The 18,513-nt window shown below is 38.9% G+C and overlaps 1 protein-coding gene across 1 annotated transcript; it reads right to left on the bottom strand.

The window, feature by feature from the left end:
* On the bottom strand, positions 1-17,969 carry LOC146732660 (uncharacterized). Its single transcript, XM_085491882.1, has 7 exons — positions 17,792-17,969; positions 4,325-4,440; positions 3,749-3,824; positions 3,405-3,521; positions 2,865-3,050; positions 1,065-1,175; positions 1-624 (listed from the first exon to the last, which is right to left on the bottom strand). The coding sequence occupies exons 1-7, from the start codon at positions 17,951-17,953 to the stop codon at positions 430-432; spliced, it is 963 nt and encodes a 320-aa protein (XP_085348008.1). The 5' UTR covers positions 17,954-17,969; the 3' UTR covers positions 1-429.
* Positions 17,970-18,513: the final 544 nt, after the last annotated feature.

Here is an 18,513-nt window from a genome sequence, read left to right as displayed (position 1 = left end):
TTTTAAACATTTTCCCGTTTATTCTCTCCTTTAACAGAATATATCACAACCTTTGTCTATAAACAGTGTCAAAAGCCTACGAAAAATGACGAACGAACAATACAATTTTCCCCATTTTCTGGTAATGTACTTTTGAATAATTGACTGCATAATAAAAATGTTATCAAACGTTGAGTAACCCTTCCTGAATCCCACCTGTGCTTCGTCGATCTTACCAAGTGCTTCTACCCAAAATACAGCCGTCTATTTAGTATCGAAGTAAAAATTTTACCAAATATACTGAGCAAGGAAATTGGAACACTAAATGTTACAATGGATGGTAAAGCCCTACTTAAATATGCAACAAATTCAGAATTCTGAATAACGATGATTTCCCAGTGCTAGAGGCCGCTATAGACATATGTATAATATAGATTGCATGAATTCTTCTTAATCGGTCTGAAAATTTTGATAGACTTCACCGAATTTCATGTTGAGGAAATCCATGCTGGTGATTGGAGGATACTTGTTGCTCCTGTCCACACACTTGATGATACATGCCTTATCTGGGTTAACAAAACAGATAAGTGACTGGCGAGCTTGTTTTTTTATTTCACTGGATTCGGGGTTTACAACTCTGTGTACCTGTAAAGATAAAATACAAACATCTATCATTGCATCGAGGCAAAGATGGGATAAACATGTCTTTACAACTGTGATCTATATTTTAACCATATTATTACACAACTACACAACTAGCGTCTACGTAAATAATACGTACACACTAATGATTTTGAATATTCAGGGAAACGTACACAAGTTTTATGTAGAGGCTTACACGTGTAATACTACTTTTTGTTTATCAGAAAAGTACTTTTTGTTCCATACATCATCCATTCACTAGTTGTTTGTTGTCAACAATGTTTGCACACTTGGACGCTATTGGTAGTTAGCGGCCTGCTTGGAGTCTATTTTCTACCGGCCTCGGACGTTTATTGAAAACTCAACCCAAAACTTACCGTTAAGCCATTCTTTATCAATAAAGATGAGAATATGTCACAAATGGCGTTAATGCTGTTACTTACCCTTGCTTTCAGTGTGTCAGAAGTCCATCTCTCCATTAAATATCCCAGATTCACAAAAACACCCCCTTTTTCTGGTTTGACGTCAATAAAGCTACCATCTTCACACGCCATCTAGAAAAATAATAATAAAGTCTAATCCATTTCTAGGACAAATACTCATAGTTGTTCAAATGTTCTTGCATAACACTCCAGAAAAGTTACATGTCAAGTGTGCAATCAGTTGACTATCTGTCTGATCGAAATGCGCATTTGTAGACTCGAGGAACATTGACGAAACTGTCATACTAAACTACGCGAACACTATATTGAATATCATTTAGCGGTAGCACGTAAGATACATTCGATGCGTTCATTTGCAATTCGCTCTAATTTGCGACGGTCATGCAAATGCACAAAATCTATTGGCTGTCATGATCACGAGTTCTAATATGTGTATATAATAACGCGATATTGGATCCTAGCTTGATGTCAGAAAGAGGTTTGTATCAATCCGAGCCATAAGTGATGAGTATTGCTAATGTAGCGGCAATAATACTTTGGTATATTCAAATTCAAAATAACTCAAATAACACCGAATACGCGCCTCGTATAACAATTCATTCCGTAGATGCAGGGAAATATATATTTTTAATCAATACTCATGTTTACCAAACTATGCTGATTAATTATTGGTTGCTTTGGCATGGTTTCTAGGGGGACACGCCCACTTCTCTACTGTACTATAAATCTGGGAAGCATGCCTGTATCTAAATATCTAAAACTCTAAAAAAATACTCAAAATATGGGAGTCTTTTTCATTATTTACCCTCCAAATCGGAGCAATTTCGACCATATGATAATTTGCAGTCTCTATATATTATACAAAGCTGACTGTAAATTAACATACGTTACTAATGCTCAATATACACACAAAAGTAAAAAATATCCTTGTTTACCAAATGACAAAAAGATTCACAATAAAAATAGAAAACTAATCACCACAAAGAAATGAGCAGAGAGGTTAATGAAAAGAACCTAAATAATAAAGTCACACGAAGATCTATGGTTATCTTATATATGTTAGTCAAATATTTTGTCAATGTCTTCATTATAAGACTTGTTGCAATAGCTCATTCTTTATAGTGTCTGGGAGTTTACAGTTACGTGTATTGAAAAAGAAGAAGAGAAATTTATTATATTAGCCACATCTCTTGTACAATGCTTTCAATACTTGTGGCATTTGGAAAAAATGCTACAATGCTTGAGATATTGCAATTATGGATTATAATGAAAGTCAAACGACCGTATATGATAATGTGATAATATATTAGCCATTAGTATACATCAGTCATTGCTCTTAAATACCAATTACGCAAATTACATGCAGAATCGAATCGGAATAGCCAAGGTAGATTGTGTTAGTGAAGTAACTGATACGTGCCAGTAAATGGTCAAATCCAAAAATTAGCCGCCGAACCACGTGATCAATAAACAAATCTGTCTGTTTAAGAAGAATCACTAAAAGATGTGTTGTCTACAAAATGTTGTGTTAGGCGAAACACCGGTGTTTAACTAGTTGATGATTTAATGTCGGAAGTCCTTGACCTCAAGAAAGTGCTGCTAGAAGGCCTTGAAAGTATAATAATCAGAACCAAAGAAACAGGCCTATGGACAGTATTGTGATCACGTATACATAGTGCTCCATGCAGAACAACGAAGGCTGACTCGAAGGTAATGAATTACGCAATAGCAAATAAAGCTGATCACATCACAACAATTGTTTGGTGATAAACATGATTATTTTTTTCACATTTAAATTACCTGTAACCCTCCTTTGTCATCTTGGAATACCAGAGTAATTGAACCATAATCTACATGTTCACCACATCGTATCTGATCGGTTTTGAGGTCATCGTCTTGGATTGGCGGATACCATACAGTTCTCAATGTTGACATATTGGCTTCACTGTTAAGCCCTTCATGAGCTTTTACGAACAAAAGAGGATCCTACAAAAATAAGGTAATTTTTGAGAACGGTCTCTATAAGATAAATGATTGGCAGATGAAGGTACATTCGTTATCAGGCAAAACTATGGGTGTTCACATGCTTGAGGGGCCACTCAATTGTGTAATACGTAACTATAGTATACGTTGATAGAAAATAAGATAAAATAATATATTGGACAATTAGTAATATACACAGCAGTATTTAACTTGTTGATTATTTTTTCCCATTCTTTAATTTGTTTGGCTGATTTTACTTTCGTGAAACCAAACACACGCATTCATTATAGACACGTTATCCTTGTCAATTTTTAATGACAATCCATAGTTAAGAACCCAATATTTTGTCACACTCACCTCTATTGGTAAACCCCGCCCCACGACCTCTAATATGCGGTTGATTAACTGTATGCATTCCTGGTACAGAGTTGTCAATGCTTGGGAGAACTTTGGTACCTCTTCATTCGGGAATATCTACAGTACATACAAATATTGTTCAAATTATTAGAATCTGCCAAAATCTAGGATATATGTGCAATAATTATGGCCAATTGAAGTTATTGTACATATATTTGATGAAATTAATGGTATTCACTTAAAAAATCAAAAATATTGCTTCCTCAGGACTGAATACTTGTTGATACCGAATAACTTCCTTTCTGAAATCACAATGAATCAGAATAAAAGATTTATCGTCTTACCTTTGTATTTGCCTCTCCCTTCAAAGGTATATAATTGAATGATTCCTTATAGTCTCCAGGTCTGTTAGCGGAAAGACTGCATATAGCATAGACGCTTATGTATATTAAATTTAACATTCTTTTGAGCTCCAATTAAATTAAATTTTGGGAGTTATTCACGTGGGTATATATGAACTTGTAATATTATTATAAACAATTATTAGTATGGCTATTTCTAAAATTATTCATCAACATCGTTTAATCATACAAATAAGACACAAGGTCAATAACACTATAGAATCATACATTTGAAGATACTTTGAAAAATAAAGTCTTAGATTGCACTAAATTCTTCATACAATATTTAAAAACAATTAAATTCCAAGAGTCGCAGAAAAAGACTTATGTATTCAATGCAAATATCTATTTCTGGTAAACGATTACAAAGACCGGGGATTTGGTAATAGGCGGTACAGGAAAGCGTTCTGTTTATTGTGATACAATATTGCATTGTGAACTCGAATCCCACCTATCTGAGTTTGTTTTGTAACGTGTGCTCCAATACGTCATATCACCAACAATAATAAAGGTACTTACCATTCACTGCCAATTGCAACATAACCATGGTTACTATTATCGGGTCTCGAGTATTTCACCTTCGTCTCAGTTGGTAAAGTGAAGAAATTTGCCGACTGCTGAAATGCGTTGTCAATCTAGAAGGATATAGAATGTTTCTAATTTATATAAGTGAAAGTACACATTGATTCAAGTGACTGTTTGACTGTATGTTCAGAGCGTTTATGACATGGCATTTACGACGATATACTTTTTATCTGTATCATATACATCAAATATGATCAGTAGACTATGAGAACAATACACTCTGACGAATTGACGAGGTCAACATAACTATCATACAATGTATGTTTTGATTTGCCTTACACAAATAATCTGCCTGTAAACTGTTCAACTACAGTAGTCACAACGCTGATTGATATCCATGTTCGGGTCAACGTAACATTCAGACATTGGAATGAATACCTCCAAAACACGAATACAATTTTACTGGGTAATATAATGTAGCAATATATCTTAAAAATCGTCTCTCTTTCAGGAAGTATTCAATCAATCGATATAAAACATTGCTTGCTTTTCTTTTGATCTAAGAACTTTTAAAATCTTGTTATTGCATCACCAATATCACATGGGCTGCCACATTCACAAAGAGAACCTCAGCTCAGCTCATCGACTCTGCAGTCTGGCGTCTTCTCTACACCGATCTAACACATATCGCACAAGGAGTTCCGGGAGTTTGTTGTCGTCGATAGGCACGTATTTTACGGATATAATAAATTGTTTCAGTGATGTCTTAGCTATATAATTATGAATTAAACTGAGAAATATTATACAAATAAACTTGCCCTAAAATACCGTAGTTCTGGTCCGTGCTGGGGCGACAGCCTTTAGCTGTCATTTGACTTTTTGTGTTATATTACTGAAAACAGTAACACACACTTACAACATAATTTGATACAACATTTCTATTGTTGCATGTTCGTACTAAGTGCATTACAAATTCACAAACGCACTATCGTCTGTCTGAAAATAAAATAAAAAGAATTGATTGAACGCAAACAAAAGTCTAAAATGCTCAAGTTCATTGTGCCAAGGGCTGTACAATTCCCACCAACCATGAGCATTTCCTTTTGAGTGACTTAGAAAGCTGTAGCGTGAGCTTAACGACACTTGCTTTGACTCCTTTGATGCCGTTTGACACCTCTGACATAGCTCGTTCGACTCAGCTTGAATACACTGGAAATCACCCGCACAGTGACACACAGAACAGCGATGTTAAGGGCAATCCCAGCGAAGCAGATTGCCACCATACGCACTGTGCACTTAATATATAACATATTGTATATTTAACCTTATGTACCTTTGTATAACCTTGTTTGATAATTTGTAGAATGGCCTTTCATCTCTTGTAATGTACCTTTCATATTTTTAGAGCGTTTATTAGAATCACGTGAGATGGGAATATCTCTGATTATTTCGAATGGGAATGAGTTAGCATATTCCTTTGCGGTCGAACCTGGTATTTCTACAGTGTAAGCGACGTCGGCTAAGTCGGTTGATGTTAGAGCTATTCACCCCAAACGTAAAGACATGTGACCCCGCATGTGGCCCAAGCACACCGTCACTGAGCGAAAGTTGTGCTTAGTAAATTACACGTTTTTTATACGCTATTGTCGTGTTATTACATTGAAATTTGTATTATAACAACTTGTATGTTCGTAGTAGACATTATAAACATATACTACATACAGGATTTTTTTAAATACTTCATTTACAAGTTGTTTTCAACAGTGGCAGTACTTTAACATTTGAGACACATCGCCGGTAATTATGTGATCATGGCAACGGCTACGGGAGTTTGTAAGATTTGGCAAGAAAGGGGACACCGAGGCATTACCTCAGCTGATCGTTTGGATGAAATAAGCTGAACTAATCTGCAATGAACTACGTACTGTGTGTACATTTGGGTCGAACTGCAACTCCAGTAGCCAAAACAATGTCATACACTGGCAAAATCAACCTTCCTATTACAAAGTATTTCCACTCACCGCAAGTTTTGGAATGCCGTGATTAATGAAATAAACACATCCAGCGGTAATGAAACCATGATGTACGTCATCAATAAGCTTCTGGTATGTCTCGGCATCAGGTGTATTTCTATTTAGATTATATGCCGAGAAGTCAATAACGGGAATTGTCTGTGCTGCCATATTGCTACCATTTAATGAGTACAGAAGTCACGTAAGCCAGTTTATGTATTCATGAACCTTTACAATGATTTACGTTCTATGTGTACAAGTCACGCAGGCTCTGTAGATAACAATAAAAAAAATACGGGCGACTTTTGAGGTTTCATTCCCAGGATGTGTAGATGAACATGTATATAAAGCGTGAATGTGTCGTGGAAGAACGGGAGTTATCATATCAAAATAGTTGTAGAAATACACTGGAACAGCAGTGCAGTGTTGAACAACTTTCCACAACGTAATTAGTCACCTTGCAACATTTTATTGTTTGACATCTGTGTATAAGTGTGACAAATTTGTCACTATTTTGGTGTTATTTTTTATATTTATTGTTAATTTGTGTATATAGTTTAAAGTACTATAAAAGTATTATAATTGAATTAACGCATATCACATAATCCTAGTATTGGGGCGATTAAATGATACTAATTACAAGATTAATCTTTCTGGCAAGACGACGACATTTCATGCTAACTTGCTAAAGCTCTATTTTAAACCGGAAGTTGAGTCCAGTTTTGGTAATCCTAATAATGATACCTTTGAGGAGTGTTCATCTCGCCATACAGCCAACTCAATCTATACAGGATGTAGTAGTGAACAATTTGAACGAGGAACAAAAGATTGAGGTGAAGGAATTATTGGGGAAATACTCTGGTGTTCTGACCAATGTTCCAGGAAAGACCAATTTTGGAGAGCACGAGATAAGGATCGCAACTGATGAGCCAGTAAGCGGAACCTTAACCTAAACCCTATGCTATGAAAGATACAGTGAAGAAGCTCTGTCTAAGATGGAGCGCTATGGGGATAATAGAACTATCAAACTCTCCATACTTTCCCCCTAAATGTTCTGGTGAAGAAAAAGGATGGTTTTGTTAATTTCTGCATTGGCTTTTGACGCTTGAACAGCATTACAGTTTGTGATACTGAACCAATAGGGTCCCTAAAAAGCAAATTAATTTTGTTCCCCATCTTATAGCTACTCAATTGTTCGAAGCAGAATGCAGGGTGTGCAGAATTTCGTTGTATACTTGTTTGGGGATGAATTTGTGTTACAAACAGATCATAAATCACTTGTGTATATATAACATACTAATATGACAAATGCTGAAGTAATGCGCTCTACAGCCGTTTAGATACAGGATTGAATCATTTATGGGTGCAGATCATTGAGAGCTGACTTTCTAAGCAAAAGTTATTTTGCTGAAAACTAAAGGAAAAAGTGTCTCTGTAACACACTTTTTTTGGAAGGAAAGAGTGATGCGACAAATTTGTCACGAATTTGGTGTTATTTTTTATATTGACTAGTAATGTGTGTATGTAGGTTATGTTACTGTAAAATAAATAGAATTTAATAAACGCATATCACATAATCTACTTATGGTGCCGAGTGGTTGCTCGGCAACTAATGTACAGGTGTACATGAATCAGATCATGGTCTAACTAGCAGTTTGTTGGTATGCGAGTGCGTATTGGAAGTTAGTTGTATGCACTTACAGGTGGGTTTATGGATTTTAACTATTGTATGCTGGAGTGATGACTGCTTTTGGGGTGCAAAGTAGGTTAGTGTGCTGGGTAATTCTGCAGTGTGATGTGGGCAGTTGTCCAGGAGTGAGCATCTTCTGTAATAGTGGTTATTCATTAGCGAAAAAAAGAGAAAATGTTAATGCATTCATATTATTGCATGTAATTTCCAGTGAATCTCACTTGAGTGCTGACAGCACGGGAGTCTTGACATTTAATCCGTTTGCAAATAGAAAAAACGGAAACCTCAGGCAATAATTCATAGACCCCTTTCATAAGTCGAGCGCTTCAAATACTTCCTGTTTCAGATACGAGCCAGTAGATATATAAAAACTCCACTGTCTCAGTGAACATACACTGCAGCTATCCAGGAAGTACTGTTTTAAAGGTAAGAAACGCTGTGATTTATTTTGACCCGGTGTTAAGCTGAAAGGTAAAGTCTGCACCATGTGTATAAGGTTTTCATGATTTGTTTGTGTGTTTTTTTGTGCAAAAAGTCATATAAAAAAACATTGACCACTGTCTTCCATAGAGTACATCTGCAGACCAAATGTTTTTTTTATACTGAAAAATAAGTGGCAGAGTAAACAATGCGAACAGCTAATGGCTGCATCCATTGGCGTGATCATGTAATTACCAGGGATCTGTTTCAAAGGTTAAACCATTCACGGCATGAACTCGCGTGTTTCCGGTACGGTTACACAACTGTTACATGGCGGTTATGCAGTAAAACTGCAGCGTAACCGTCGGACTATGTGGGTGTGTTACGTTTGAGTTTATTTTATGTATTTATTATTTGTGTAATTTCTAGTTGGGGTTTTATTGAAACGTCATATTGTCCTCGGTCGCTTTATGTTGTGTTCTTTTGTCAATTTATCCCTATTTTGCATAATTATTTGTACTGAGTTAGGGAGTCTGCTTTGGCTATAAAAAAGCCTTTTGTTTTACGTTGAGGAGAGGACGGCAATTAGACGGTAAACTGATAGCAAAAAGAATCCAAATAGACGGTAAACTGATAGCACTATAATTTTTACCAGTATCACTGACTGGTTTATCAGTTTATTAGGAAATGGGGTTTGCTCTTGAACATTGTTAGCTGTCCGGTCTGGCTTGTGTTTTCGTTCCGGTGACGTGTTGGAAGAAGCTGCAAGAAGTCCACGTGTGAGCTGAAACTTGGTATGCTTCGATGGAGATGAAAGAATGAAGATTGACACCACCTGAGAGTTGTGACAAAAGTTCGAAGACGACGGAGTGACAGGCCAGCACAGAACGAACTCTTTGATTTGATAAGTATTGTTAATTTTGACTGTTTGTTCTTTTTGCCGTTTTTAAACGGAAGTCTATATTGGTTGTATGTTACTGTTAGCATTTTTGTTTGAGGTGTGGTGTAGTTATGTGACATTTGAATAGGCCATTGACAATATACTACCGTTCTATCTTGCACACTGATTGCATTCGGGCGTTTGATTTGTTATACGAGTCGAGTACCAGCGTCTGAACGTAACAGGGTGGCATATCCGTCGCGTAACCGTCAGCCGGAAATGCTACGTTTGTCGTCCATTCAGTCCAACGTAAATCAACGGTAATTTCTGAAAAACCGCAGATTTCCGTTCAATGTTTATAACGTATACTTTTAAATAACCGCTGATTAAGTTGGACGGAAGAAACGTAAGTAGTTTAGGCGACACTATAGGTACGAACATGAGGGCGCTGTTCATGGGTTGACGTCATAACGGTGACGTCATATTGGGATGGGATGACGTCATCCCATCCAAATATGACGTCACAATGGGGATATGTGAATAAATTATGAGGGCGGTGTTCGTGGGATGACGTCATAGCGATGACGTCATCATCCCATACCGATATGGCGTCATCGTGGGATGTTATGACGTCAGGCGTTCACAACCATTGACGTCAGGAAAGAGTTTCTGAACGAACGACAGAGGGCGCTCACACACACACACACAAATAAATACACGTCATTTTGAAAACTAACGTTGTTTATTACACAAGAAGAATATTAACATTAAAAAACATGACATTTTAAAAATGGTTGAAATACATAGGGTATACATTTTTGACAAAAAAACTAGTAAGATCAGTTACATTACATATATATTTTTTATTTGTTTTTGTGTTTTGTTTTTTGAAGTAATTAATCATAAATTGAAATGGTATACATTTTCAAACGCTGTTAAGTATTCACACTGAGTTATATAAGAATGATATTAGATGACAAAAAATAGTAAGATAAGTTACATTAAATATATCTTTTGTTTATTTTTTTTTGTGTTTTGTTGTTTTTTGAAGTAATTAATCATAAATTGAAATAGAATACATTTTTCAAACACTTAAGTATTCACACTGAGTAATATAAGAATGATATTATTATAAGTAATATAAGAATGATATTCTTAGGAGTAATAATGAGAATTAAAAAAATGACATTTTTATAAAAAGAAGGTTGAAATACATGCAGTATACATTTTTAAACGCAGTAAAGTATTCACACTGAGTAAATAAAAATGGTTATACATGACATTTAAAAAAAATGATTGAAAATGATAGCAAAACTAGGTTGAAAACTCCCCAATTTTCCTACATTTCACTGTACCATAGAGAATAACTGCTAAAGTATGAACAACATGTTTATTCTATGTATGCTGCTGTATGATGTCAACAAGTTGGGAATCCATTTCGCGTGTTGATAACATGATTTTACAGGAGGGTAAGCACAATTCAGGGGTCGATTTATAACGTTGGAATAGCACACGATTATACCGTCTAGAATATTTTCCGACCAGTTCTGGGTGAATGCATTGAAAGGCATCGTAACAAGTGGCAATTTTACGGACATCAATATCGCGCAAAGCCTGGACGATGTATTGGCGAATTTGGCTAACCTGGGTGTCCTTATCGCAGAATCCATAAGATAAACAAGCGTGTCGTATTTGTGAAGGATGGTCTATTTCACAAGCTCGGCATTGCGCATAGTGGAATGGCATGTCGTTGCATTAAATGGCATGGCGCATAGTGGAATGGCATGTTGTTGCATTAAATGGCATTGCGCATAGTGGAATGGCATGTCTTGGCATCAAATGGCATGGGAATTGTGGAATGGTACGTGGTATTGCAACATAAATACTCAAATCTCAGGGATTAGAATGTAAACCTACCCCACCCTCGCCTCTAATGTCGGTTATCACAAACCACTTATTTTGCATCAAGGTAATACGTCATCAGTTATATCTGCAAGCCACTTACCTTGGAAAGCCACGCGATCGGAAATACATATATTTATCAACTATGCTTCAATGTTACCGTAGTACCTAGTGCGCCTACGTGTTTCTCACGGTTCACCGTACATATAAGCAATGGAGATTACATTTATAAATAAACATTAAGACTATTTAGATTTACTTTTGTTTAGTGACTGGTTGGGACTATTTTTATACAATAAAAATTCCTCTTTGTTATCTAAATAGTAATTCGCTTTTCTCTGTTTAACCTCGGTCTGTTTTTTGAAAGTTTAGTGTTGAAATAACATTAATATTGTTGTAGGAAAATCAGCCTAGTTTTCTGCTATGTAAATGCGAGCTAAATCTATAAATAAAATTGGCCCGACCCTTGGTCGAGCTTAACCAAGCCAAGTGTTGCATTTGCTTTGTACAGCGTATGACGTGGGTATTTGCGTATGAATGGGAATGTAAGGTTGCATGCGTCTTGCAGGTGGCTTTGTTATGTAAATTCATGTGAGTTGTGTGGTGGACGTGGCAAGTCAGTACACCACGAGCCGTCAAAGTGTGAGCACTGTATTCAGCTCTGCCTTGCAGCAGTTTGTAAGGGCATTTCAGGCTCTTCGTCACCTTGCTCATGCTACAGAACCAGACTAATAGTCAACCAGCGGTACGTTTATACCTGTGTACAGACAGGGCGAGTTGTTGGTTTCAGTGGTTCTGTCCTTTGCTGAGTGGAACAGGGGGAGTGACGGCATATCAACCTTGGCTTGGTAATCGTGAAATGGTGTATCGTGGTCGTGTGGACATACGTTAATATTGGCAACTGGTGGTGAATGGTTTCTATTGTATCTACCCGGATCGGTTACTGGTGGCACAGGCAGTGTTAGAAGCTCTATTGACTTGATGTGGATGGTAGCTGAAGTATCGTCGATGCCAAGATTTGAGGAGCGTAACAGAACACTGCAGGACTACAATAGAACACTAATACTGTAAACTTTATCAAAGTGTTGCTTTGCCTTAATTCCCTGACCCGAAGGCCTTGTATGGCTCAACTTGGTTTTACGTAACTGTGTATTAAGCATATTGTTGTATTTCGCATAAATGGATAATAGATTGAAGTCGTTGATTTGTTGATTAACGTGATTTATTAGTGATAAGTTCTTGTGCACAAGTTTCATGTTAATTTCTGAGTATGAATATCTGTTGATGAGGTCTAGAGAATAAAATAGCTTAGTTAACTGTATGCACTTTGTCATCACCATTCATTGTGTGCTCCCGCGTGCTTAGCCAATCCTCGGATCTGTGACATTTTGGCGAGCGTGCCAGGATTGGTTTATACAAAAAAAAATCGAGCACGTGCATCTTAACGGGTGACCCGCACTGATTGGCGTTGTCTCACGGTGCTTATAATTTTTCCTTTCGCTGCACAGGTAATTTTGTAATTTTTCATTTACTAATATATTGTCTGGTTTTATCTTAGCTTAGCTTATTTCAGATATCCGTTCTCCTGGCTATCCACTCGGCAAGGGACAGTGCTGTCTTTATGTACACAGGCGTGGGCGATCTGGTTTGGTAGATGCTCCCATCGTATTTCAGTTTAGATTTGCAGGCTGAATCCGGCGCCTAATATGGAGAAGTGGCTAGACTTTGGAAGAGAGACAGGACTGACAGGGGCGAATTTGCTTGAGTTTGCTAGAGAGAGGGAGAGAGATGCTAGAGGTGAACGAGCGGAGTTGTTAGAATTGAGGACGCGTGAGCTGGAGATAAAGAAAGAGGAAAGAATGTTGATGGAGCTACGGGTAAAAAGTGATGTGTTGAGGAAAGGTGAGAGTGATGAAAGTGGCAGTGAGAGTGATGAGGATGAGCGCAAGCATAGGCCAGCCTATAATGTAAAGGCCCCCAAACTCCCCATGTTTCAGGATAGTAAGGATGATTTGGATTCATATATACAGCGATTTGAAAGATATGCTGTGTCAGTCAGATGGAAGAAGGTAGATTGGGCTACTAACTTGAGCACATTGCTCACAGGTAAAGCTCCTGATGTTTACTGTCGTCTAGCAGTTACAGAGATAAATGATTATGAAGTAGTAAAAACGGCGTTGTTCAAACAATACAACCTAACAGAGGAAGGGTTTCGTACCAGATTTCGAATGGCTAAACCAGACCGTGTTGAATCAGCAATTCAGTTTGCAGCCAGAATAGAGAATTTGTTTACTCGGTGGGTTGATCTATCAGAGATTGACAAAGATTTTGATAGTCTAAAGAACCTTCTCTTGCAGGAACAGTTTTTGAACAGTTGTGGTCAAGACCTGGCTATTTTTGTGAAGGAGCGATCCCCTAAGACACTGACTGAGATGGCAAGGTTGTCAGAGCAGTTCGTTGAGGCGAGAGGTTCCTCATTTGGGCGTTCCACACAAAAGCAGTCGTGGAGTGGTGGAAAGGCACCACAAGCTGCAGTAGGTAAGCCAGAGACTCCTACTCCACCATCGCAATCGAGTTCAGCAGCTGGAACTAGGAAGAGCCAGCTTATTAAAGATTTGACCTGTTATGTTTGTCATCGCAAAGGCCACATGGCTAAGGATTGTAACCACAGAGCGCCTGCTAGTCTGAAGGCATCCAGCATGGTTTCAAGTAAGTTCAACCAATCTGCACCACAGGGTAATGGTTTCAGACATGTGCCACTAAAGACAGGGGACACGGTCAAGGGGACTGCTAAGGGTAAACCGATGAAACGGAGCAAACAGCCTGCCAAAGGGCTGGCAAGTGGTAGAGTATCAGGCCCTCTGCAGTCGCCAGCCACAAGTATGTCATCTCATAAGCACACCACAGGAGCTATGCCAGTGCTAAGTGGGTTTGTTGGTAAGACAAAGGTGTTGGTTCTTAGGGACAGTGGGTGTAGTGGTGTGGTTGTCCGCAGGGATTTGGTATTTGACAGCCAACTTACAGGCGAGCATCAATCATGTGTTCTGATAGATGGAACAATTAGAAGGGCTCCAGTAGCCACAATATACATTAACACACCATTCTATGTTGGTACTGTAGATGCCCTATGTATGGAGAAGCCAGTATACGACCTAGTGTTGGGGAATATTGAAGGAAGTAGAGGACCTGAAGACCCTGACCCCAAGTGGACTGAAGAGGGTATGGACACTGAGTGTGCGAGGAAAGTTAAGGTCACATCTTCAATGCAGACACGAGCACAGAAAAGGGCAGAAGGTAGGCTGACCAAACCATTGAAGGTACCAGATGACTTCGCTGAGGTCATTACACCACAGAAGCTTAGAGAAGAACAAGGAGATGATGAAACCCTTAAGAGATGTAGGTATTTGGCAGATCAGGGGCATGAGAGGATAGACAGAAACGGCCGCAAGTCCAAGTTCATTGTTCTCAAGAATGTGTTGTACAGGGAATTCCAGTCTCCAAAGGTTGGGAGCAGTGACTGCATTCACCAAGTTGTAGTTCCCTGCAGGCTTCGTCCTATGGTTATGAAGATAGCCCATGAGTCACTATTAGGAGGACACCAAGGAGTTCAAAGAACTGTGGATAAGGTACTCACTAGTTTCTTCTGGCCTGGTGTTCAGTCTGATGTGAAGCGTTATGTCCAGTCGTGTGATATTTGTCAGCGAACAAGTCCAAAGGGTAGAGTAGTAAGGGTACCCTTGGGACGCATGCCATGTATTGACATCCCATTCAGGAGAGTGGCAGTAGATATTGTGGGACCCATCTTCCCGATAACTGACAAGGGTAATAGGTACATACTCACCGTCGTAGATTATGCTACAAGATATCCGGAGGCAGTGGCAATGAAGAATATTGAGACTACTACAGTAGCAGAGGCACTGGTGGATGTTTTTTGTAGGGTTGGTGTACCGAGGGAGATCTTGAGTGACCAAGGCTCCCAATTTACATCGGGTATCATGCAGGAGGTGAGCAGATTACTTTCAATAAAACAGTTGACTACAACACCCTACCATCCTGCCTGTAACGGACTGGTGGAGCGTTTCAATGGCACACTGAAGCAAATGTTGAAGAGAATGAGTTCCGAGAGACCCAAAGATTGGGATCGCTACCTAGCACCACTTTTATTTGCATATCGTGAGGTGCCACAAGCTAGTCTTGGGTTTTCACCATTTGATCTGATATATGGGAGGAGTGTTAGAGGTCCAATATCCATACTTAAAGAGCTGTGGACTGGCGAGGTAGAAGAGACAGAGGTAAGGACCACCTACCAGTATGTTATCGATCTGAGGGAAAGATTGGAAAAGACGTGTGAACTCGCACATGAGAACCTAAAGAAGGCACAGATGAGACAAGAGAAGTTTTACAATAGAAAGAGTAAACCACGTCAGTTTAAGGTGGGTGATTATGTTCTGCTACTACTTCCCACTGATAGTAACAAGCTGTTGCTGCAGTGGAAGGGCCCATTTCCGGTGGTGGCAAAGCTCGGTAATGTGGATTATCAGATTGACATGGGTGGTAAAGTAAAAACATTCCATTCAAATTTACTAAAGTTGTATGTTTGCAGGAAAGCAGAGGGTGTAGTTGGCTCAGTGGCCCCCAAGGAGAAGGATGATGTGGAGGTGACGGCGTCCTCAGCACTCCTTGACTCAGAACCAGACCCGGAACAAGGGCACGAGGCTGTACAACCACATGGCGACTTGTTGACAGTGCCAGTCTTACAGCAAACGCAGACTGCTAATGATGTGAAGGTGAGTGACAGCCTTACTTTGGAGCAAGGTGTTGCAGTGAGGCGGCTACTTGCCCAGTACAGCGAAGTACTCACAGATTTGCCAGGGAGGACATCACTATATGAACATGAGATAAAGTTGAATACATGTGAGCCAATCAGACAGAGACCCTATCCCATAGCACATGCCTTAAAGTATACAGTGAGAGATATTTGTATGGCCGTATGTTTACTCTTCAGACAGACCACCAATCTCTTATATACATGCAGAGGGCCAAAATGGTAAATGCAAGGGTGATGCGTTGGGCTTTGGCATTGCAGTCCAACAGGTTTCGTATTGAAGGTATTAAAGGTTCTGAGAATGTTGGGGCCGACTATCTCAGTAGAGTTGAATAGGTACATTTGTGAGGCTCTGATTTCCCTGTGGAAAGTGTATCATGAGTAGATACATTTCTAGAGAGGGGAGTCAATGTTGTAGGAAAATCAGCCTAGTTTTCTGCTATGTAAATGCGAGCTAAATCTATAAATAAAATTGGCCCGACCCTTGGTCGAGCTTAACCAAGCCAAGTGTTGCATTTGCTTTGTACAGCGTATGACGTGGGTATTTGCGTATGAATGGGAATGTAAGGTTGCATGCGTCTTGCAGGTGGCTTTGTTATGTAAATTCATGTGAGTTGTGTGGTGGACGTGGCAAGTCAGTACACCACGAGCCGTCAAAGTGTGAGCACTGTATTCAGCTCTGCCTTGCAGCAGTTTGTAAGGGCATTTCAGGCTCTTCGTCACCTTGCTCATGCTACAGAACCAGACTAATAGTCAACCAGCGGTACGTTTATACCTGTGTACAGACAGGGCGAGTTGTTGGTTTCAGTGGTTCTGTCCTTTGCTGAGTGGAACAGGGGGAGTGACGGCATATCAACCTTGGCTTGGTAATCGTGAAATGGTGTATCGTGGTCGTGTGGACATACGTTAATATTGGCAACTGGTGGTGAATGGTTTCTATTGTATCTACCCGGATCGGTTACTGGTGGCACAGGCAGTGTTAGAAGCTCTATTGACTTGATGTGGATGGTAGCTGAAGTATCGTCGATGCCAAGATTTGAGGAGCGTAACAGAACACTGCAGGACTACAATAGAACACTAATACTGTAAACTTTATCAAAGTTTTGCTTTGCCTTAATTCCCTGACCCGAAGGCCTTGTATGGCTCAACTTGGTTTTACGTAACTGTGTATTAAGCATATTGTTGTATTTCGCATAAATGGATAATAGATTGAAGTCGTTGATTTGTTGATTAACGTGATTTATTAGTGATAAGTTCTTGTGCACAAGTTTCATGTTAATTTCTGAGTATGAATATCTGTTGATGAGGTCTAGAGAATAAAATAGCTTAGTTAACTGTATGCACTTTGTCATCACCATTCATTGTGTGCTCCCGCGTGCTTAGCCAATCCTCGGATCTGTGACAAATATTACCGTTTCTAATTATTTCTTGTTATATCCACAAATGTCTAAAATATCTAAAAAAATATGTTGTGTAATGTAACAAATTGAGAACAGAACAGAACATCAACCAACAGTTTCATAAATTCGGACGTGATTAGGTTTCCAGCGTCACAGGGTGCTATTTAGTCGCCGAATTTCACATTCAAAGTCCAGATGAATTATATTGCAAATCAATACACATCGAAAACGTAACGAATACATTCTGGCCATATTTATTTAGATTTTATACTGACGGCTAAAATGGCGGATGATGTGTTTGATAATGGCGCGTGCATTCGATCTATACTCACCAGTGTTTGTGGAATACCATGGTTTGTCAAATAAAGAAAACCGATTGTCTTCAATGCATAATGTACTTCATCTACCAGTTTCCGGAAACATTCTTCGTCCGGGGACTCTCTCTGCAAACCATACGCAGTGAAGTCAATGACAGGGGTAGTTGGGGCTGCCATATTTGATAATTGTCGGTCCACGTCCGAACTGAATATAGGATGCCCCCAGTGGCGACCCTGTGTTAGGATATATCTTTAACACTTCAAAAACATTTGCTCTCGACACACGATGAACATGATTGCGATTAGCTATAATAAAACTGTCGCAATGATCCAAGATGGTATCAAAGGAAGAGACTTTCAAGACTATTTGAACAGCAGTCGTAGATTCAGGTGTCGCTTCTGCCTGCCCGTTAAATCTAGGGCGGTAATAGCATGGCATGTTCGTGGACTTCATTATTGTACGGAATACTTCACATGTCACCATTAGCGAAAACACTAATTGCCCCAACAATTCATGAATAATGAAAAGTGTTCACTGTGTACGCTGCATGGATTGGATGACAAAGCTTGCCATTTCATTGAACACAGGGAATATGATTTGGTCGTCTACTACTGACTTCCAAGTTATGATGCAGCATGGTACGATATCTGTGATAGCCGCCTTGAAGACATGTATACCTTGAGAAAAATACATGTTACTGCTAAAATAAACTTGTAAATATTTGTGTAAAAATAAG

Source organism: Saccoglossus kowalevskii, chromosome 17 (genome assembly GCF_978046115.1).
Source record: "Saccoglossus kowalevskii chromosome 17, keSacKowa6.1, whole genome shotgun sequence".
Classification (NCBI taxonomy): Eukaryota; Metazoa; Hemichordata; class Enteropneusta; family Harrimaniidae; genus Saccoglossus; species Saccoglossus kowalevskii.
Note: the sequence above shows the minus strand (reverse complement) of the source record. Positions and strands in the feature narration are given on the sequence as shown.

What these genes read in the sequence shown, in the direction of transcription:
- LOC146732660 (XM_085491882.1), bottom strand. Translation starts at nt 17,953, where the DNA reads ATGGCAGCCCCAACTACCCCTGTCATTGACTTCACTGCGTATGGTTTG. An exon ending in ATGGTATTCCACAAACACTG is followed by an intron (nt 4,441 to 17,791) that starts GTGAGTATAGAT and finishes ATATCCTTCTAG; the next exon opens with ATTGACAACGCATTTCAGCA. An exon ending in GGCGGGGTTTACCAATAGAG is followed by an intron (nt 3,051 to 3,404) that starts GTGAGTGTGACA and finishes TTATTTTTGTAG; the next exon opens with GATCCTCTTTTGTTCGTAAA.